The sequence below is a fragment of the Nerophis ophidion genome, linkage group LG03 (assembly GCF_033978795.1).
Source record: "Nerophis ophidion isolate RoL-2023_Sa linkage group LG03, RoL_Noph_v1.0, whole genome shotgun sequence".
Classification (NCBI taxonomy): Eukaryota; Metazoa; Chordata; class Actinopteri; order Syngnathiformes; family Syngnathidae; genus Nerophis; species Nerophis ophidion.
In genome coordinates, this window is record NC_084613.1 from 33,505,480 (window position 1) to 33,530,653 (window position 25,174).

Consider the following 25,174-nt stretch of genomic DNA (forward strand, 5'->3'; position numbering starts at 1 on the left):
CTGAGAAGGCGGATATGGTCATTTTCCTAAACAAGAACTGTCTCTGATTTTATACTGTACCTGCTGCTAATCTGGACTGGGTTTTGCAAGTTGTTTCTTATTGTTTATTTGCTTTTCTGCACCAGGTCAGCCCATCAGTGGGAGCACGGTAACATGTTTAAGTACCTGCAGCATCATACACTTGTGTGTAAATGTGTTTTCATGAGGTTTCCTGCAGCATCATACACTTATGTGTAAATGTGTTTTCATGACATACACTTATGTGTGAATGTGTTTTCATGACATACACTTATGTGTAAATGTGTTTTCATGAGGTTTCCTGCAGCATCATACACTTATGTGTAAATGTGTTTTCATGAGGTTTTCAAAAATAAAGCTCTCTTGATGAAAGTGTACCCCTGTGAAAATGTATTCATAATTTATAATATTTATATTCAAATTCATAGATTTGATATTTATATTCTAGTTGAAAACAGCCCTGTTAGGAATTTATAGTAAAGTTCATAAAAAGTTAATAGAATTAAAATTGATGGAGAATGTCAGACTATTTAATTCAGAAAGACTGTAGGTTAGCTAGCTCATTTAAAATATCCTAAACTTTTTTTTGACCCTGCCTTTATTATTATTTTTTTTTTAAAGAAAGAATTGGAATCGAGAATCGTAGGGAATCGGAATCGGAACAAAGAATCGGAATCAGAATTGTTCGAATTTAAACGATACCCAACCCTAATAGAGATATATACATTTGCAAATGTATATATATACAGTGAAGAAAACAAGTATTTGAACACCCTGCTATTTTGCAAGTTCTCCCACTTACAAATCATGGAGGGGTCTGAGATTTTCATGGTAAGAGCATGTCCACTGTATGAGAGATGTCTTATAAAGAAAAAAATCCAGAAATCACAATCTATGGTTTTTTTTAACTATTTATTTGTGTGATAAAGCCAGAAACCACAATCTATGATTTTTTAATAATTTATTTCTGTGATAAAGCTGAAAATAACATTAATATTTGGTAGAGTAGCCTTTGTTTGCAATTACAGAGGTCAAACGTTTCCTGTAGTTCTTCACCAGGTTTGCACAGACTGCAGGAGGGATTTTGGCCCACTCCTCCACACAGATCTTCTCTAGATCAGTCAGGTTTCCGGGCTGTGGCTGAGTAACACGGACTTTCAGCTTCCTCTTAAGATTTTCAATTGGATTTAGGTCTGGAGACTGGCTAGGCCACTCCAGAACCTTGATATGGTTCTTACAAAGCCCAAAAGGTCTATTTTGGTCTCATCTGTCCACAAAACTTTCTCCCATGACTCTTCTGGATCATCCAAATGGTCATTGGCAAACTTAAGACGGGCCTTAACATGTGCTGGTTTAAGCAGGGGAACCTTCCGTGCCATGCATGATTTCAAACCATGACGTCTTAGTGTATTACCAACAGTCACCATGGAAACAGTGGTCCCAGCTCTTTTCAAGTCATTGACCAAGTCCTGCCGTGTAGTCCTGGGCTGATTCCTCACCTTTCTTAGCATCATTGAGACCCCATGAGGTGATATCTTGCATGGGGCTCCGATTGAGATTGACCGTCATGTTTAGCTTCTTCCATTTTCTAATGATTGCTCCAACAGTGGACCTTTTTTCACCTAGCTGCTTGGCAATTTCTCAGTAGCCCTTTCCATACTTGTGGAGTTGTACAATTTTCTCTCTGGTGTCTTTGGACAGCTCTTTGCTAAAAAAAAAAAAAAAAAAAAAAAAAAAAGATTTGAGTTTATACCAAAAAGTTGTATTTTGGTTTCATCTGACCACATGACATTCTCCAAATCCTCTGCTGTATCATCCATGTATCCATTTTGGTATAAACTCAACTCGTCGTGTTTGGAGGAAGAAGAATACTGAGTTGCATCCTAAGAACACCAGACCTACTGTGAAGCATGGGGGTGGAAACATCATGCTTTGGGGCTGTTTTGCTGCTAAGGGGACAGGACGATTGATCCGTGTTAAGGAAAGAATGAATGGGGCCATGTATCGTGAGATTTTGAGCCAAAACCTCCTTCCATCAGTGAGAGCTTTGAATGGTTGACCAAATACTTATTTTCCACCATAATTTACAAATAAATTCTTTAAAATTCCTACGATGTGAATTCCTGGATTTTTTTTCACATTCTGTCTTTCACAGTTGAAGTGTACCTATGATGAAAATTACAGACCTCTGTCATCATTTTAAGTGGGAGAACTTGAACAATCGGTGGCAGACTAAATACTTGTTTGCCCCGCTGTATGTGTATATATATATATATATATATATATATATATATATATATATATATATATACATACACACAAACATATGTATACATACATATATACATAGATATATATGTCAGAAATAAGTTACCTCATGGGATTAATCACATTTTTATTCATTCATAATCATAATTCCTCCAAATTAAAAAGTGTTATTCATCTGATTAAAAATTATTCGACAGCACAATAAATAAAAATACATAATACATATTTTACACTTTAAATAATTTTTATTTTATTATGTATTTAAAGTACATTTAATTGTTAAAATACATACTTTTGACAAATACATATGAACTCCATTTTTGTTTTTATTTTTTTTAAAGGTGTTTAATGAATGTCGCCTCTAAGGCACAAATGTTAAAGAGCGCTGTTGTGCAGGAACATGCAGAACTCATACCAGAGACATATACACTTCCCCCTCCCCACACTCCCATACCACCCTCAGGGCGGACAAATCTTCAAATATTATGAGCAAGTCAAGCATAGGAGTCTTAACATGCTAACAATACATGCTAAGTACGCATGCTAGCTCTGCACTCATGGTCATTATGTGACACAACATTAGGTACACTCAGACTAATAAGAGCGCCATGTCAAAACATCAGTGTTCACGTGTGACGGACTCCACCAAAGAGGTATTAAATATCGCTGACGCCGTCTGTTTGGGAGTTAGCAGAAGTGGGCAAAAACAAGTTCCTCAAACTTTCATGAAGTGGGTATCAAAGGAAATTCTGGTAAAGATCCGGTTTCCAAAGTTTTTTAAAACTTTTTCCGGATGAGATTGTACAATATATTCTAATTGGTGCTGGCAAATTATCATGTTTTAATCAGATTAATCACACGTTTGAATTTGGATTAATAAATCATTGCATTATTTTAATGAACTTAAAATTGCATTTGGGGTCTTTTTTTTTACCGTTTTACTTGATTGCACGTGGGCGATATTGGCTTTTATTAATATCGCAATATTTTTATGCCATATTGCGATATACGATATATATTACGATATTTTGCCTTGGCCTTGAATGAACACTTGATGCATACAATCACAGCAGTAAGATGATTCTATGTGTCTACATTAAAACATTCTTCTTCATACTGCATTAATATATGCTACATTTAAACTTTCATGCAGAGAGGAAAATCACAACTAAGTCAATTAACCAAAACTGTAATTATTAAATACACTTCATTCTCTCACGGGTGACTTTTCAAATGAAAGAACAAATTAATAGTGTTGCTACCTTTTTGTAGTAACACTTCTGCTGCATACTTTGCATATTGCTGTTGTCTGCTGAATATCTTCCCACTTGAAGCCAAACCACCGCCAGATTATGGATCCCCTGCTCTTTATTTTGGGCATTTATTGTTCTTCCTCCATTTGTGATCCGTTTCGCACCTCCTCTCTCTTGTATTGTCGCAATCTCCGCTCCGCTCTGCTTGCACAACCCTCCTCAGCTAACGTTAGCCATGCTGCTACCGCTTTGCTCGGCGAGAGCGTGTGACGCTAGACGTGCGACAGTATGTGACGTATGTAAGAAGGCGGGCTTGTTTTACGTCTCTGTGAGAAGGACATACGAGAAGGAGTGAGAAACGCCAGTAATGTATTGCACGCAGCTAAAAGCAACTTTTTGAGAACATGTAATCTAATTACGATATAGTCATTTTCTATATCGCACAGAGACAAACCTGCGCTATATCGTTTATATCGATATATCGCCCAGCCCTAATTGCACATTATTATTTGCTCCAAACTTGGCAACATTTTTACTGTTAGGATTTATTCTGAAGCCAAATTTGCCACCTGTCTTAGTTTCCTCACTCTTCCTGATCAGTCACCTGATCAATGACCTTATCGATGACCGAAAACACCCATGCTGCCTTCCAGGTAACCATCGGCGGCCACTCCAGCAGCACTAAGAGCGGACCCAGCCAAACTACCTCAAGTTAATGTGGAAATTTCCAAAGCCAACAAAGTAAATGACTCAAAAAAACAAAAAACACTGAAACGTAGGTTAAGTAAGATAGATGGATAGATGGATGGATGGATGGATGGATGGATGGATGGATGGATGGATGGATGGATGGATGGATGGATGGATGGATGGATGGATGGATGGATGGATGGATGGATGGATGGATGGATGGATGGATGGATGGATGGATGGATGGATGGATGGATGGATGGATGGATGGATGGATGGATGGATGGATGGATGGATGGATGGATGGATGGATGGATGGATGGATGGATGGATGGATGGATGGATGGATGGATGGATGGATGGATGGATGGATGGATGGATGGATGGATGGATGGATGGATGGATGGATGGATGGATGGATGGATGGATGGATGGATGGATGGATGGATGGATGGATGGATGGATGGATGGATGGATGGATGGATGGATGGATGGATGGATGGATGGATGGATGGATGGATGGATGGATGGATGGATGGATGGATGGATGGATGGATGGATGGATGGATGGATGGATGGATAGATAGATAGATAGATAGATAGATAGATAGATAGATAGATAGATAGACAGTACTTTATTGATTCCTTCGGGAGAGTTCCTTCAGGAAAATTAAGGCTCCCCTTTTCCACGGACATGGTAGCTTGATGTTTTTTCTATTGACATGCTACTGATTAGCATTGGTTAACGTGAATGACTGCTCGCTGACTGCTCTTGTTGCAAAAAAGCTAAGTATCGTTCTATCTGTGTGATTTTAACTGTTTTGCAGCTTTATTTACAACTTATCGAACATATTTAATAGTTCAATTTAACTTGCAAATCACCCGATCTCTGTCTCACCACTTCGCCCTCAGCTAGCTAGCTGCTAAGCTAACGAGGCTAGCGGAGAAAGGCAGCGCCGGTCTGAAGGAAGCTTCTCCCCCGCCACCGTGACCACCACTTCCCGAAGACAGCTGGCACTCCACTCGGCGACGGAAAGTTTCTGTGAGTATGGCTTCCTGCGCTTCGTGCACTTTACTCATGGATAGGTTGGCTTTGCTAGAGAGCCGTGTCCGCCAGTTAGAGCAGTGTAATTTCGTAACTTTAGATGTTGCGGACACATCTGCTAGCGTTAGCTGTAGCGAACTAACTAGCCCAGCTTGTAGCAGCCCTAATCGGCCTACAAGCTACGGTGTACCGGTTGAGACGCATAATAGATTTAGCCCTTTAGCTAGTCCTACACCCCAGTCTACCGGGCACCACACTTTAGTTATAGGGGACTCCATCACCCGAAACATAAAGCTTAGCAAACCAGCCACAATTAAGTGTATTCCCGGGGGCAGAGCACCTGACATTGAAGCTAATCTTAGGGAGCTAACTCGCAACAGGTCTAGTAAGCACGTACGGCAGGCTAACCGCACCACTAGTTATGCGAATATAGTAATACACGTTGGCTCCAATGACGTTAGGATGAGACAATCAGAGATTACAAAGAGAAACATAGCCAGGGCTTGTAATCTCGCCAGAAAGATGTCCAGGCATCGAGTAATTGTCTCTGGCCCCCTGCCTGGGAGAGGCAATGATGAGAGATATAGCAGATTAGTCTCTCTTAACAGGTGGCTGGATAGCTTCTGCAGACAACAGGGATTTACGTTTATTGATAATTGGCCCTCTTTCTGGGGCAAACCTGGCTTGCTGAGGAGAGACGGCCTTCACCCTAACCAGGAAGGCGCTATCCTCTTGTCTCGGAACATAGACTTCGCATTGAGCCACATTTGACTAACTGCACTAGAGCAAGCCCGGTCACAGGCAATTACAGAGCCTGCTAGCCTGGGTATGGAGTCAGTTAAGTTAGAGCTAGCCAGCGCCAGGCTGGATGATCCCTGTACACATAGCAATTTTCGTAGAATAATACACAACTCACAAAATGTTTTTTCTACTGTGTCTATGACTTCGTCAGAGTTAGACATGCGTTCTACTGAGGTGGCAAATTATGATGCGTTCAGTTTATCGCAGCGCCAAGTAGACAATCTGAAAATTCCCGTCATATCAATTCCTAGATATGGTCGTAATTATTTTAAGTACACTGCGCATAATAAACGCAACATTATTAATATTGCTACTACGGATAATTTTATCAACAACTCCTTAAAACAGCCCACTACCTATAATATGGGCTTTCTAAACATCAGATCTTTGTCTCCCAAAACGTTATTAGTCAATGAGGTTATTAGAGACAACAACCTTAACGTCATCGGTCTTAGCGAAACCTGGCTTAAACCAGACGACTTTTTTGCGATAAATGAGGCATCCCCTCCTAACTATACGAATGCGCATATTGCCCGTCACCTCAAAAGGGGAGGGGGTGTCGCACTAATATACAACGAAAACTTTAACTTTAGTCCTAACTTAAATAATAAATATAAATCGTTTGAGGTGCTTTCTATGAAGTCTGCCACACCTCTGCCTCTGTGCCTGGCCGTTATCTACCGCCCCCCAGGGCCCTATTCGGACTTTATTAGTGAATTCTCAGAGTTTGTTGCTGATCTAGTGACGCACGCCGATAATATAATTATAATGGGGGACTTTAATATCCATATGAATACCCCATTGGACCCACCGTGCGTGGCGCTCCAGACTATAATTGATAGCTGTGGTCTTACACAAATAATAAATGAACCGACGCATCGCAGCGGTAATACGATAGACCTAGTGCTTGTCAGAGGTATCACCGTCTCCAAAGTTATGATACTCCCGTATACTAAAGTAATGTCCGATCATTACCTTATAAAATTCGAAGTTCAGACTCATGTTCGGCAAGCTAATAATAATAATAACTGCTATAGCAGCCGCAACATTAATGCTGCCACGACGACGACTCTTGCGGACCTACTGCCCTCGGTAATGGCACCGTTCCCAAAGTATGTGGGTTCTATTGATAACCTAACAACTTTAACAACGCCCTGCGCGAAACCATTGATAGTATAGCACCGCTGAAGTTAAAAAAGGCTCCAAAAAGGCGTACGCCATGGTTTACTGAAGAAACTAGAGCTCAGAAATTATTATGTAGAAAGCTGGAACGCAAATGGCGCACGACTAAACTTGAGGTGCACCATCAAGCATGGAGTGATAGTTTAATAACTTATAAACGCATGCTTACCTTAGCTAAAACTAATTATTACTCAAATCTCATCCGCATTAATAAAAACGATCCAAAATTTTTGTTTAGTACAGTAGCATCGCTAACCCAACAAGGGACTCCTTCCAGTAGCTCCACCCATTCGGCAGATGACTTTATGAAGTTCTTTAATAAGAAAATTGAACTTATTAGAAAGGAGATTAAAGACAATGCGTCCCAGCTACAACGGGGTTATAGTAACACAGATACGATTGTATATACGGCGGATACTGCAAATATCCAAAATAGTTTCTCTCGTTTTGATGAAATAACATTAGAAGGATTGTTACAACGTGTAAATGGAATAAAACAAACAACATGTTTACTTGACCCACTTCCTGGGAAACTTATCAAGGAGCTTTTTGTATTATTAGGTCCATCAGTGCTAAATATTATAAACTTATCACTTTCCTCGGGCACTGTTCCCGTTGCATTCAAAAAAGCGGTTATTCATCCTCTCCTTAAAAGACCTAACCTCGATCCAGACCTCATGGTAAACTACCGACCGGTGTCTCACCTTCCCTTTATTTCGAAAATCCTCGAAAAAATTGTTGCAGAGCAGCTAAATGAGCACTTAGCGTTTAACAATCTATGTGAAACCTTTCAATCCGGTTTCAGGGCAAATCACTCGACTGAGACAGCCCTCGCAAAACTGACTAATGATCTATTGCTAACGATGGACTCTGATGCGTCATCTATGTTGCTGCTCCTCGATCTTAGCGCTGCTTTCGATACCGTCGATCATAATATTTTATTAGAGCGTATCAAAATACGAATTGGTATTTCAGACTCAGCCCTGTCATGGTTTAACTCTTATCTTACTGATAGGATGCAGTGCGTCTCCTATAACAGTGTGACCTCGGACTATGTTAAGGTAACGTGTGGAGTTCCCCAGGGTTCGGTCCTTAGCCCTGTACTCTTCAGCATCTACATGCTGCCGCTAGGTGACGTCATACGCAAATACGGTATTAGCTTTTACTGTTATGCTGATGACACCCAACTTTACATGCCCCTAAAGCTGACCAACACGCCGGACTGTAGTCAGTTGGAAGCGTGTCTTAATGAAATTAAACAATGGATGTCCGCTAACTTTTTGCAACTTAATGCCAAAAAAACGGAAATGCTGATTATCGGTCCTGCTAGACACCGACCTCTATTTAATAATACAACTTTAACATTTGACAACCAAATAATAAAACAAGGTGACTCTGTAAAAAATCTGGGTATTATCTTCGACCCAACTCTCTCCTTTGAGTCACACATTAAAAGCGTTACTAAAACGGCCTTCTTTCATCTCCGTAATATCGCTAAAATTCGCTCCATTTTGTCCACTAAAGACGCCGAGATCATTATCCATGCGTTTGTTACGTCTCGTCTCGATTACTGTAACGTATTATTTTCGGGTCTCCCAATGTCTAGCATTAAAAGATTACAGTTGGTACAAAATGCGGCTGCTAGACTTTTGACAAGAACAAGAAAGTTTGATCATATTACGCCTGTACTGGCTCACCTGCACTGGCTTCCTGTGCACTTAAGATGTGACTTTAAGGTTTTACTACTTACGTATAAAATACTACACGGTCTAGCTCCAGCCTATCTTGCCGATTGTATTGTACCGTATGTCCCGGCAAGAAATCTGCGTTCAAAAGACTCCGGCTTATTAGTGATTCCTAGAGCTCAAAAAAAGTCTGCGGGCTATAGAGCGTTTTCCGTTCGGGCTCCAGTACTCTGGAATGCCCTCCCGGTAACAGTTCGAGATGCTACCTCAGTAGAAGCATTTAAGTCTCATCTTAAAACTCATCTGTATACTCTAGCCTTTAAATAGACCTCCTTTTTAGACCAGTTGATCTGCCGCTTCTTTTCTTTTCTTTCTCCTATGTCCCCCCCTCCCTTGTGGAGGGGGTCCGGTCCGATGACCATGGATGAAGTACTGACTGTCCAGAGTCGAGACCCAGGATGGACCGCTCGTCGGGACCCAGGATGGACCGCTCGCCTGTATCGGTTGGGGACATCTCTACGCTGCTGATCCGCTTGAGATGGTTTCCTGTGGACGGGACTCTCACTGCTGTCTTGGAGCCACTATGGATTGAACTTTCACAGTATCATGTTAGACCCGCTCGACATCCATTGCTTTCGGTCCCCTAGAGGGGGGGGGTTGCCCACATCTGAGGTCCTCTCCAAGGTTTCTCATAGTCAGCATTGTCGCTGGCGTCCCACTGAATGTGAATTCTCCCTGCCCACTGGGTGTGAGTTTTCCTTGCCCTTTTGTGGGTTCTTCCGAGGATGTTGTAGTCGTAATGATTTGTGCAGTCCTTTGAGACATTTGTGATTTGGGGCTATATAAATAAACATTGATTGATTGATTGAGCATTGGCGAATTTACAATCAAAAAGCTGCTGCGTAAAAGGTAAAATGTTTATATTATTACCCCTTTTTAGAGCGCAACAGAAGAGTAAATTCAGCAAAGACTGAACTGGCACACAAACACACCATACATACTGTACATGTGTCATACTTGCAAATGAGACTCAGAAACGTGATAGTAAAACAAGATACAACCACTAATCAGCTCATTTTTAAATGCTGCAATGAAATATGTACCACAGATTGGTACTGTTGAGTGCTGGTATCGATTCCCAAGTACCGGAATTTGGTATCAAATCGGTTCAAATGTAAACGCACAAAACAGACGTCTTCCAAGACAAACAGAGAGACGCAAAGGCAATTGCGGACGTTGTTCCCGAGTAACCAAAGTACTTGGAAGTGCAGGAAGAAGGCTGTGATTCACTCCCAGGCAGGAGTGGGAAGTGAGGACAAAGTCAAGCTGTAATTATGTTGCAGTGTGGTCTCACTCCAAATGTTCTCCTGGTTCTGTACAACACAAACTGGAGCAAACAACACACCACCATGTTGCGCAAAAGTACTTGGGCCATAATGGAGCTTGATTTTTGCCCTGGGAACAGAAAAGGGTCTTCCCCAAGGTGTCCCCACAACCTCGCATACAGTTGTCTGAAATGTCTCTGTTAGAAATGAAGGTTTAAGGCAAGGGGTACACACTTTTGGACATGGGGGCCGCAATAGGATGAAAATATTTGGCTGGGGGCCAAAAGAATATGGCATGTAAATATACAGTAAATATATATATATATATATATATATATATATATATATATAATCAATTATACATATGGAAATATATGCATGTATTTATATTATATCCATTTTATATATATATATACATATATATATATATAATATACATATATACATATACACACACACATATATATACATATACACACATACACATATATATATATATATATTAGGGGTGTAACGGTATGTGTATTGAACCGTTTCGGTACGGGGGTTTCGGTTTGGTTCGGAGGTGTACCGAACGACACGGACATATAAGTAGCGTACCACACGTTGTGTAAACAATGCACACCGAGGCACCATGAATTGATTAACGTGGACCCCGACTTAAACAAGTTGAAAGACTTATTCGGGTGTAAATATTTAGTGGTCAATTGTACGGAATATGTACTGTACTGTGCAATCTACTAATAAAACTTTCAATTAATCAAAAAAACAACAACACACGGCATGCTAGCAACGACTGGGCTATAATAGACTGACCACATCTCATCTTTTCACGGGATATGTCCTCTTTTGCGGAGCTGTCCAGGTGGAGTTTCTTAAATGCCTCGAATGTCCGCCATTTTAAGTTAGAGGTACGTGTATTTTCAAAGTACGTTCAGGGTTAAGAATGAGTTAAAAAAAAAAAAAAAAAAAAAGTGGTGCATGCAGCGTTAACATTGGTGAGGGCGGGGCAGAGACAGAGAGAGCGAGAGAGTTATGATAAACACACATGCGTCGCCAGGCTCTGTTTTTTATCCATTGATTAATCAGATAAAAAATTTTATTATCTATAGCAGTGGTGTCAAAAGTGTGCCCCGGAGGCCATTTGCGGACCACAGCTAATGTTTTAAAAGCCCACGGCACATTCTAAAAATGCTATTAAAATAAACAAAAACATAAAAAAAGTGAAATAAAAAAGCTTAAAGGTTAAATGTAATTTAAAGGCTAAATGTAATTTACAAAAAGTTGCAACGTTGACTAATAAAACAAAACTGTTTTTTTTTTCTTTCAAACTGTCATTGCTCAAAACATAATATTGAATCAAAATCAATGTTATTATGAATTATTGACTCATCCAAGTTTCCGATTACTTTACATCAAATATTTCACTAAGAAAAATATTTTTGGTGGAAAATTTTGCAAATTTGTTAAAAAATAATCAAAAAACGTATATATTTAGTTTTTTTCTTACTGTACCGAAAATGAACTGAACCGAGGTATGTACCGAACCGAAATGTTTCTGTACCGTTACACCCCTAATTAAATATATATATATATATATATATATATATATATATATATATTATATATATATTATATATATATATATATATAAGGGCTGCAACAACTAATCGATTAAAAAAATATTTGGCGCTTAATTTAGTCATTGATTCGTTGGATGTATGCAATGCGCATGCGCGGAGGCCCTTTTTTTTTACCCCCCTAAATCTTTATTTATAAACTGCAACATTTACAAACAGCTAAGAAACAATAATCAAAATAAGTACAAAAACAGTACAAGACAGTGGCAGGGCGGTGCTGCGGCTACGTCTCATGAGGTGGCAGTAAGCCAGCCAATGATGTGTCATGTGCAGCACATGTGACCACGCCGTCTCATTTGCTTGGAAACATTGGGAAAATGGCGGAAAACAGTACCGATAGTTCGGCGCAGAAACATCTGGAGGTTAATGCTGCATTGGAGAAAAGCGTACGACCTAAGTCGTCAAAAGTGTGGGAATACTTCACTTTAAACACTGCAAAATGTGCAGCATTAACCTCACGCGGCATGGAAGCACTACATTGCTTCGGGAGCACCTGAACACACGGAAGTACTACATTGCTTCGGGAGCACCTGAACAGGAAGCATGTTTTGTCTATGCATGAAGAAAACTCACGGTACGTAACATTTTCAGTCCATAGTCCGAGTAAATTGATCTGTTGTGTCCGTCTTTGTGTGTTTTTAATATTTTGTTAACGAGGTGATTTTTTTCAGGAAGCGCAGCAGCAACTGTTGTGTATTAACTTTCAGAGTGTTAGGAACGTTTTGGATAGTGTGACGTCTTCATTTTCTGTGTTGTTATGAGTGGCAACAGGCATTCATAAATTCAGCTTTTTTGTGAGTAACGTTAACGTTATGTCTTTGTTGCAACGCGGGGCTAATAATGTGTCTCCGGCACATTTGACTCCGTTTTGAGGGAGAAAACGCACGGTTACCAATTTGGAAATAAACGTGACGGACAGAAATATCTCAGGTTGGTTTCATAATGGATCAATGTACCTGTACCCGATAAAGCTATATAAATATATTCAGATTTGAGTGACGCTTTAGTATAACTAAACGTTATGCAGGTGCTGGAATATTTCATGCTATTATTCACAGGCAGCCTAAAATGAATCCTATATTATTCACAACAGAAACGTGTACAATATCTGATCCAGTTCTGATCTGATGAGTTACATTTCTGTGTTATTATTGGTGTATTCTGCATCCTCTATGTCCATTTATTCAATTTAGCTGTTTTTTTTTAATGTTGTTGCGTATTTGTCTTTTACTTCAGAAATTATTAATAAAATCAACTGGGTATGTATTGAGTTACATGTAAATGATGCTACGATGTACATTCATTATCTGGTTTCTTTCATTTCAGAAAAAAAACAAGCCAGCATTAACGACTTGGCACAAAGGAAGGTGTGCACACCACAGCAAGCGGCTGCATTGACTGATGCTATCTTGAATATGTTGGTAACTGACATGAGGCTACTATCAATGGTGGAAGATGAAGGTTTTAAACAAATGATTCACGTTCTCAACCCTGGTTTACACTCTTCCCTCGAAGACCCATTTTACCAAACTGATGGAGAGGAAGTACGAGCAGACATTCCATGCTGTGTAGACTGACATAAAAGCCACCCAGAGCAAAATTGCTCTCACTACTGATGCTTGAACAAGTGTAGCCACGGAAGCCTACCTTGGCAATACATGCCACTACATTGGAGAAGAATGGAACATGAAGTCAATCTGCCTTACGACCATGCCACTAGAGGAAAGACATTCAGCATCCAACATTGCAGAATGGTTGGAATAGGTAGTAGCCAGGTTTGACATTCTCCTAAGCAACTTTATAAAACACTATATATATATATATATATATATATATGTATATATATATATATATATATATATACACATATATATATATATATATATACATATACATGTATACATATATATGTATACATACCCAAATATTTGCAGCCCTAGTATATATATATATATATATATATATATATATATATATATATATATATATATATATATATATATATATATATATATATATATATATATATATATATATATATAACTAGGGCCACAAAGATTTGCAGCCCTAGTATATATATATATATATACTAGGGTTACAAATATTTGGGTGTCCCACGATTCGATTCAATATCGATTCTTGGGGTCACGATTCAATTATATATTGATTTTTTTTTTTTTCGATTCAACAGTGATTCTCGATTCGAAAACAATATTTTTCCGATTCAAAAGTATTCTGTATTCATTCAATACATAAGATTTCAGCAGGATCTACCCCATTCGTCTGACATGCTAGCACAGTAGATTTTTTTTTTTAAATATTTTATAATTGTAAAGGACAATATTTTATCAACTGATTGCAATAATGTAAATTTGTTTTAACTATTACACGAACCAAAAATATGACTTATTTGATCTTTGTGAAAATATTGGACGCAGTGTGTTGTCAAGCTTATGAGATGCGATGCAAGTGTAAGCCACTGTGACACTATTGCTCTTTTTTTATTTATTTTTATTAATGTCTAATGATAATGTCAATGAAGGATTTTTAATCACTGCTATGCTGAAATTCTAACTAATACTGATACTGTTGTTGATAATATTAATTTTTGTTTCACTACTTTTGGTTTGTTCTGTGTCGTGTTTGTGTTTTCAAACTTTGACTTGGACGTGGATTGTTTCTCCGACGCAGAGGATGATTTGCACGAGCGAGACGTGAATGTGAGTACATCTTTAAATTTATTTATACACTATAATACAAAACAGGGAAAACAGGTACACGCTCAATGGTGGATAATAATCTAGGCTATGAAACAAAAACACTTGCTCGATGGCATGAATAATGGACATAAACAAAAATACTTCGCACAAAGGCAATTGACTATGAACTATAAACAAAACTTACATGACAAGAAACTGTGAACGAGGGCATGACGGTAGGAACAGCATGGGTCCGGTGTGTGAAGATGCCAGACTGAACACTTGGCAACTACCGGTTTAAATAATAATTACAAGCAGGTGTGAAAACTGAGGACAGTGGCGTGACATGACGGGTGAAAAACGAATGAGTTGTCATGGAGACGAAAACAAACAAGGAAGTACCAAGACAGAACCAAATGTCCAAAAAACTACACATAACCTGACCAAACATGGCAAAAACCAAAACATAATCTTACAGGCGGGACATGTGTCTCCTCTCAGTTGCTCTGTTTATTGCAGTTCTGAGTGTTGTTGGATTGGTAAAAAAAATAAAATAATAATAATAAAAAAATCGATTTTTTAAAAAATCAATTCTGAATCGCACAACGTGAGAATTGCGATTCGTATTCGAATCAATTTTTTCCCACACCCCTAATATATACGTATATTTAATATAATATGTACATATTTATATAATATTTACATATTTATGTAATATGTAACTACAAGCTCCATTCACAGACAGAGTCCCATTGCTTTTATGAGCAATCGAGCGAGTTAAAAGGTGAAAAAAAATAAAAATAAAAATAATTTTTATTTCTGCGATGAGGTGGCGACTTGTCCAGGGTGTACCCTGCCTTCCGCCCGTTTGTAGCTGAGATAGGCGCCAGCGCCCCCCGCGACCCCGAAAGGGAATAAGCGGTAGAAAATGGATGGATAATTTTTATTTTATTTATTTATTTTTTTTAATTTGTGGCGGCCGTAATTTTTTCGTGGCGGGTCGCCACAAATAAATGAATGTGTGGGAAACCCTGCCTTGTGTTCTTTTGTCGGTGAATATGTGTGCCGTTTTTTTTTCTTATGTTCTGGGATTTGTCAGAGTTGTAAACGGCAATCCTTCATGGGCCTTTTCCTCAACTAACAAAGTTTGATCTCATCACAATTAAAGACTTGCTGCGATAAAAGCCCCCTTCACCGATAAAATCCTCAAAGTGCTTGATAAACTCCTCCGCGGTCGCCTTATCATTTTCCCTCTCGGTGTCACTTTTGGATACCAAGCATTTTTGCAAACGATAGCCTTGGAAAAGCGATCACCTGCTCGCTGCCACTTATTTATCTACACGGGAAACAGCATTTCAACCTGGTCTTACACGTTCTCGCCATCAGTGCGCAGATATTTAACCATTTCAGCAACCGTATAAACGTCCGTATTCCAAATGGCTGCAATTTTGGACTTGCTTCTTCCACACCTTTGAGCCAATCCGTGCGCCATTGCCTTGCAAAATAACAGTGTAAGGGAAGTGATGTCATCAAAATGGCCGCCTCAGTTGGGCTTCACAACATGAATGAAGGAATGAATAAATGAATGAAGCGTTCGTTCACCGACACATTGTTAGCACATTGGTAAATGGAGTTTCAACTGTTCTCCATAAATACCAAGTTGTGTCCGGGGTAAATCTGCATTCTTCTCCTCTTGCACTCGGATTTGGCAGCCTGCTTCACCGCCTACTCTGTGCCGGTGTCCTCCTTGCTCATCCGTCAGCACCACAAAAGAAGACGACAGCGGCGCCTTCGCATTATTTCAAAATTGAAATTGTCCGGGTAAACAACAAGTCCATATTGGTATCGCTAACATGGTGAGAAAAAACAACAAATATGTCCGCGTCATGCCGCAGCGTTTTACCTCACCTTGGCAGCCAGGGAGTGCACCGGTTGAACGCCACATTATTTGATGGATGTTTTTCTCCGAACAACCTTGAAGCGCCATGACTCACTGGGTGAGTGCAAGAGGAAACGAGAGGGACAGAACTTCTGTTGTGGTGAAGCATCCTTGTGATTAAATGGAACATCCTTGCTAACGCCAGACCAGACGTGTGCAGCGTGGCCACGCCCCCCTCTCAACCTACGGCGAGGCAGCGACAACATCCAAAGAGGAATGATCCCAAACCAAAAACAAACACCATAAAACAAATGCGAGGCAGAAATGCTGCAATCACATAAACGCCGCAGAGTCAAAAACAAATGAGAGAGGAATTGTGCCAAAAACACAAACAGACCCCAGAAACAACGTGAGAGAAATGCTGAAACTTCAAGGAACAAAACAGAAGTTAGCCATGGTACCAGGAAACCCACATCTACCATACCATACCTTACTATACCATACCACACCTTCCATACCATACCTTACCACACTTTCCATGTCATAACATACCATACCTTACTATACCATACCATACCTTCCATACCATACTATACCTTACCATACCATTACATGCCATACTACACCTTACTATACCATACCACACCTTCCATACCATGCCAAACCACACCTTCTATACCATACCATACCACAGCTTCCATGCCATACTATACCTTACTATACTATACCATACTTTACTATACTATACCATACCTTACTATACCATACCATGCCATACCATGTCATACCACATGCCATGCCACACCTTCCATACCACCTCTTATATACCATACCTTACTATACCATACCATACCTTCTATATTATACCTTACTATACCATACCATGTCATACCACATGCCATGCCACACCTTCCATATCATACCACACCTTTCATATTATACCTCACTATACTATTCCATACCATACCTTCATACCATACATTCCATACATACATACCATAACTTACTATACATACCACACCTTCAATACTATCCCATACCATACCTGAGGGATCTATGTCGTTAAAGACATGAGTGGAATGCCCAGACAAAAGTTGGAAGAATGAAAAATTTAACATTTTAGCCGTAAAAATACGTGGCTCTACAATGCTGTAAATGATCACATTTCAAGTCTTTAAGGACGAAGGTCGCTCAGGTGTAGTACACCTGGCAGTCTAGCTAACTTCAGGGGAACCTGGCTGACCTATTTGAAAACTGGCTAACTTTCTGGTAACCAAGGTAATTCATTTTTAGCCTGGCTAACTTCCTGGTAATCTGGCTAATTTTTAGGGAATCTGGCTTACTTTTGGAAAACCAGGCTTAGTTTCCGGTATGCCAGCTAAATTCCTGGTTGATGGCTAACTCCCTAGAACTTCTTGATAACTTAAATTACTTCCTGGAAACCAAGCTTACTTAGGTAACTTTCGTTTAGCCTGGCTAACTTCCTGGTATTCTAGCTAAATTCCTTGTAGTCTATCTAACTTATTGGTAGCCTGGCTAATTATTGAGGAACCTGGTTTACTTTCGGTTAATCTGTTTAGTTCCTGGTAGCCTGGCTAACTCCCTGGTAACCTGGAGAACTTCTTGGCAACTTGGATAACTCCTTCGTAACCATACTCACTTATTCGTAACCTAGCTAACTTTTTGGTAGCCAGCAAACCTCTTGGTAACCTAGCTAACTTCCTGGCAATCAAACAAACTTCCCAGTAACTGGGGTAAATTTATATAAGCCTGGCTAACATTCGTCTCACCAAGCTCACTTATTTGAAGTCTGGCTAACTTCCTGGTAGACTGGCAAACCTCTTGGTAACCTGGCTACTGTCTAAAGAACCCGGCTAATTTTTTGGTAGCCTAGCTAACTACCTGGTAACTAAGCTCACTTATTTGTAGCCCGGAAAACTTCCTGGTAGAATGGCAAACCTCTTGGTAACCTGGCTACTTTTAAGAGAACCCGGCTAAATTTCTGGTAGCCTAGCTAACTTCCTGGTAACTAAGCTCACTTTTTTGTAGCCCGGCGAACTTCCTGGTAGACTGGCAAACGTCTTGGTAACCTGGCTACTTTCTAGAGAACCTGGCAAACCTTTTGGTAGCCTGGCTAACTTACTGGTAGACTGGCAAACCTCTTGGTAAACTGGCTAACTTCTAGAGAACCCGGTAACTTCTTGGTAGACTGGCAAACCTTCCGGTAACCTGGCAAACTTCCTGGTAATCAAACGAAACTCTTCCAGGTAGCTTTGCTAACTTCAACACACTGGCCAGATGTCAAATGCTTGCCAGAGCAACGCAGAACACCGCAGCCCAAAACCGAAAGAAACAACCTGTCCCATAAATAATTCAATGTTATTTCAATAGAGGGAGGAGCTGGACCAAGTGGCGGGGGAGAGGGAAGTCTGAGCTTCACTGCTTTGGCTGCTGCTCCTACGACCCGACCTCAGATAAGCGGATGGATGGATTTCAGTGTTGTGTCAAAGAATATCATCACTGCCGTCATCAAACAGGATACTTGACTTGCTATTTGCATTTTAATCCGTGATCTAAAAGCGAAAAATTCCACATGCACAAACATTTTTTTAGTTAACAGCGGCAAACAAGGTGGTCTGACACCAGCGATGCCCTGGCTGGCATCGAGCCGGGGGCCTGCGAAGCTGCTGGCTAATCCTCACACCTGACAGGGATTGATGCGAAGCTGAGCTGGATAATGTCTTCAGGGTTGGGGGGGAAAAGCAAAGGGGGCAGTAGGCCCAGATCTTCGTGTGGCCAAGGTTTGAAACCTGGCATCTAGCTTTTCTTTGTTCTTTTTGAGACACCTGCTTTTTTGTGTGTGTGATTAAGCATGTCATCATTGTTTGCTGCATTGTGTATACACTGAACTTCATGATCAGCGTTATTCCTCCTTTCATGGCTAATTTTGCTGCCTGATTTCCACCTGCAAGCGTCAATCAGACATTATTGTTCTCGTGTTTCAACGGTAACACTGTTCACTTCCTTTGACACGTGTCAAAATGACCAAGCCGATTGTAATATTATTGATTAAAAATCTCCTACAAGAAGGTTCTAACTCAGTCACCTGAGTAATAATCAACCAACTTTGTATAATTTAAGATGCAAAAATAAATCCTATGTAGACTAATGTATGCTAAACACTTAAAAAATAAAAGATCTTACCCTTGGTTTACAGCCGATTGAACAAATTAGAATAATATTTAATAAAATACCTCCGTAACAATCAATTTTACTTTCATAATATGCCAAGGGTCAATGAAAGACAAGCAGGAGGCCACAGTTGAGACAACTGTTCTAGGTCGTCATCACAGACATTTAATAATCAAAATATTTTAGCTATGCATTTATACACAGACATATATATATATACATATATATATATACATGTATATATATATATATATATATATATATACACAGACATATATATATATACATATATATATATATACATATATACATATATATATATATATATACATACATATAAATATATATATATATACATATATATATATATATATATATATATATATATACATATATATATATATATATATATATATATATATATATATATACATACAAACAAACCCCGTTTCCATATGAGTTGGGAAATTGTGTTAGATGTAAATATAAACGGAATACAATGATTTGCAAATCGTTTTCAACCCATATTTAGTTGAATATGCTACAAAGACAACATATTTGATGTTCAAACTGATAAAAAAGATGTTGTTTGCAAATAATCATTAACTTTAGAATTTAATGCTAGCAACGCATGACAAAGAAGTTGGGAAAGGTGGCAATAAATACTGATAATGTTGAGGAATGCTCATCAAACACTCATTTGGAACATCCCACAGGTGTGCAGGATAATTGGGAACAGGTGGGTGCCATGATTGGGTATAAAAACAGCTTCCCAAAAAATGTTCAGTCTGTCACAAGAAAGGATGAGGGCGAGGTACACCTCTTTGTCCACAACTGCATAAGCAAATAGTCAAACAGTTTAAGAACAATGTTTCTCTAAGTGCAATTGCAAGAAATTTAGGGATTTCAACATCTACGGTCCGTAATATCATCAAAAGGTTCAGATTATCTGGAGAAATCACTCCAGGTAAGCGGCATGGCCGGAAACCAACATCGAATGACCGTTACCTTCGACCCCTAAGACGGCACTGTATCAAAGGATATCACTACATGGGCTCAGGAACACTTCAGAAAACCACTGTCGCTACATCTGTAAGTGCAAGTTAAAGCTCTACTATGCAAAGTGAAAGCCATTTATCAATACCATCCAGAGTTTCAGCCGGCTTCTCTGGGCCCGACATCAACTAAGATGGAGTGATGCAAAGTGTAAAAGTGTTCTGTGATATGGCGAGTCCACATTTCAAATTGTTTTTGGAAATATTCGACATCGTGTCATCCGGACCAAAGGGGAACCGAACCATCCAGACTGTTATCGACGCAAAGTTCAAAAGCCAGCATCTGTGATGGTATGGGGGTGCATTAGTGCCCAAGGCATGGGTAACTTACACATCTGTGAAGGCACCATTAATGCTGAAATGTACATACAGGTTATGGAACAACATATGCTGCCATATAAGCGCCATCTTTTTCATGCACGCCCCTGCTTATTTCAGCAAGACAATGCCAAGCCACATTCAGCACGTGTTACAACAGCGTGGCTTTGTAAAAAAAAAAGAGTGCGGGTACTTTTCTGGCCCGCCTGCAGTCCAGACCTGCCTCCCATCGATAATGTGTGGCGCATTATGAAGCGTAAAATACGACAGCGGAGACCCCGGACTGTTGAACGACTGAAGCGCTACATAAAACAAGAATGGGAAAAAATTCCACTTTCAAAGCTTCAACAATTAGTTTCCTCAGTTCCCAATTGTTTATTGAGTGTTGTTAAAAGAAAAGGTGATGTAACACAGTGGTGAACATGCCCTTTCCCAACTACTTTGGCACGTGTTGCAGCCATGAAATTCTAAGTTTATTATTATTTGCAAAAAAAAAAGTTTATGAGTTTGAACATCAAATATCTTGTCTTCGTAGTGCATTCAATTAAATATAGGTTGAAAAAGATTTGCAAATCATTGTATTCCGTTTATATTTACATCCAACACAATTTCCCAACTCATATGGAAACGGGGTTTTTATATACATGTGTATATATATATATATATATATATATATATATATATATATATATATATATATACACACACACACACACACACACACACACACACACACACACACATTTCACATACTTAGCTTAGCTTATAGCTTATAGCTTATGGTTGTGCATCGAGTCCGATGATGACATCCATCTATCGGTGAGTTCATTGGTGGCTGAATAGCCCTATCTTGGATACACAAACCCTACTGCAGGTAGGGCATGCAAATGTGGTGGTGGTGGTGGAAACAGCAACCGTACGAGTATTCCTCCTGAGTCTTCTCTCTTGTCTCCTGGCTGTCCTATTCTCCTCCAGCAGGTGGGTGCCATCCTGGCACAGCTGACGCCAGGTGTTACGATCAGCAGCCACACCCTCCAGGGCCTCAGGTCTGATTTTACACTTCCTTAGTGCAGTATTCAGCTGGTCTTTGTATTGTTTCTTCTGCCCTCCAGCAGAACAACGACTATGGTATCACTGGCCGAATAACACTTTGCGAGGGAGGCGGTCTAAAGGCATCCTTATTATGTGGCCCAGCCATCGTAGTTGTGCAGGGTGATCATGGCCTCAATACTCCTGCAGTTGGTTTTTGAGAGTATTTCAGAATGAGGCACACGATCACGCCATGTAATCCCCAGAATGCGCTGAAGGCAGCATATGTGGAACTGCTCTAGGGCCTTGATGTGGCGGCTGTAGGTTACCCAGGCTTCACAGTTGTAGAGGAGCGTGGTGAGGCAGATAGCTTGATCGACAGAGACCTTTGTGTGGAGATGGAGGTTATTGTTTTGGAAGACCCGATGCCTGAGTCTCCCAAAAGCTGCTGCTGCCTGCTTGATCCTGTTCTGGACCTCACTATCAACAGTGTTTTCATTAGAAAGAACGCTCCCCAGGTATCTGAAGGATGGAACGATTGCCATTTGTTCTCCAGAAACAGTGAAGACAGGTGATGCAAAAGGCTTGTTAGAGCTCCACTGGCAAACTACTTCCGTCTTGCTGATGTTGACGGTCAGTCCCATCCTGCTGTACGCACTCACCGCAGCAGCAAGAGCAGAATGGAGGTCTTGTGGGCTGTGAAATACAAGAACACAATCTTCTGCGTGCTGCATCTCAACAATTCTCTCCCTCTGCAGTTTGGCGGTAGCCCGAAGCCTCCTGATATTAAAGAGGTTGCCATCTCAACGAAAGTCCACTGTCACACCCCTGCTGTCCTCAATCTCCTTGTGGAGAAGCTTGGTAACAAAAAACAAGAAGATGTTGAAAAGCACTGGTGCTAGTACACACCCCTGCCTTACTCCTGTATGTACAGGGAAGGGGGCAGACTATTCACCTCCTATGGTCACTCGAGCAGTCATTCCATCATGAAACTGACAGAGGATGTTAACGAACTTAAATGGACAGCCTAACTTGAGGACGACTTTCCATAGAAGTTATCTCTGAACAGTGTCAGAGAGAACAGTGAAGGCTTTGGAGAGGTCGACAAAGGCCATGAATAGGTCCTGATGCTGTTCCCTACACTTTTCCTGCAGCTGTCTAGCTTTGAAAATCCTGTCTACTGTGCTCCTACTCTTTCTAAACCCGCACCGTGATTCAGGCAGTATTGACTCAGTGATGTTATTAATCAGCCGCTGGAGCATCACTTTTGCCAGAATTTACCGGCAACAGCAAGGAGTGAAATGTCTCTACTGTTGCCACAGACAGCCTTGTCACCCTTGTTCTTGTAGATAGTGACAACATTGGTGTCTCTCCATTGTTGTGGGATGTTCTCTTCAACCCAGACCTTTGTGATGTACCGGTACAATGCTCTCGTGCAGAAGTATCCTCCGTGCTTCAATAGTTCAGCCGGGATGTTTTCATTACCGGGGGATTTGTTGTTTTTGAGGGCTCGTCCAGATTGTGCATGACGAGAAGTGTAGCCAGTTCATCCAGAACACTGGGGTCTGCATCAGATTCCTGCTTCAACGGGGTGCTAAAGTGTTCCGCTCATGTCAGCAGGATGCTAGGTTGGTCCTCCAAGGTTGACAGGCCGTCTGCTGTTTTCAGGGAAGTGATGCAGCGGTTTGTTGGGCCGTAGGTCTTCTTGACAGCTTCGTAAAAGTTGTGCATGTCATTTTTATCTGCAAATGTTTGGATTCCATGTGCCTTTTTTCTCCACCACTCATTCTGCATCCTCCTAACAGCCCTTTGCACTTCTCCTCAAACTCTTTGCCATTTCTGCCTGGCGCTAATGGATGAAGGGTGCTCTAAGGTTGCCCGGTGTGCTTTGTGCATATACTTCAACCGGACATTTATGATGTCCGAGTTTTCATCAAACCAGTCTTGGTGGTTCTTGCTCTTAAAGCCGATTGTTTGGGCTGCTGCCTCATAGAGAACCAAGCTGATAGAGTTCCAGTTCTGGTCAATAGAGTTCTCAGAAGAGTTCAAGGAAGACTCCATCTCCACGGATAGACAAGACAACATTCTCACTCACATTCACACACTAGGGCCAATTTAGTGTTGCCAGACAAACTATCCCCAGGTGCATGTCTTTGGAGGTGGGAGGGAGCCGGAGTACCCAGAGAGAACCCACGCATTCACGGAGAAAACATGCAAACTCCACACAGAAAGATCGCGAGCCTGGGATTGAACCCAGGACTGCAGGACATTCGTATTGTGAGGCAGACGCACTAACCCCTCTTCCACCGTGAATCCCCTATATATATATATATATATATATATATATATATATATATATACATATATATATATATATATATTAGGGGTGTGGGGGAAAATCGATTCGAATACGAATCGCGATTCTCACGTTGTGCGATTGTCTTTTTTTTTTTTTTAACAAACCAATGCACAGCAATACCATAACAATGCAATCCAATTCCAAAACCAAACCTGACCCAGCAACACTCAGAACTGCAATAAACACAGCAATTGGGAGGCGATACAAACACGACACAGAACAAACCAAAAGTAGTGAAAAAAAAATGAATATTATCAACAACAGTATCAATATTTGTTATATTTTTAGCATAGCAGTGATTAAAAATCCCTCATTGACATTATCATTAGACATTAATACATTTTTTTTAAAAGAGAACAATAGTGTCACAGTGGCTTATACTTGCATCACATCTCATAAGCTTGACAACACACTGTGTCCAATGTTTTCACAAAGATAAAATAAGTCATATTTTTGGTTTGTTTAATAGTTTAAACAAATTTACATTTTTGCAATCAGTTGATAAAACACTGTCCTTTGCAATTATAAAAGCTTTTTTTTTTTTAAATCTACTACTCTGCTAGCATGTCAGCGGACTGGGAAATCCTATGTATTGAGAAATATTGTTTTTGGATCAAAAATCACGTTGAATTGAAAAAAATCGATATATATTCGAATCGCGACCCCAAGAATCGATGTTGAATCGAATCATGGGACACCCAAAGATTCGCAGCGCTTATATATATATATATATATA

General features: G+C 40.1%; 1 protein-coding gene across 5 annotated transcripts in view; it reads right to left on the bottom strand.

Annotated features, from left to right (window-relative positions):
* slc4a11 (solute carrier family 4 member 11) overlaps positions 1-25,174 on the bottom strand; it is a 303,990-nt gene that overhangs the window by 216,254 nt on the left and 62,562 nt on the right. The window contains exon 1 of one of the 5 annotated variants that reach the window (XM_061894870.1): positions 16,515-16,673. The exons of 3 other annotated variants lie outside the window; for them this stretch is intronic. In XM_061894870.1, coding sequence (XP_061750854.1) covers positions 16,515-16,593 — 79 coding nt within the window. In that variant the 5' untranslated portion in view covers positions 16,594-16,673. Of the gene's footprint in view, positions 1-16,514; positions 16,674-25,174 lie in introns of those variants that run through there. One more of the 5 variants, XM_061894873.1, reaches the window with a different exon arrangement.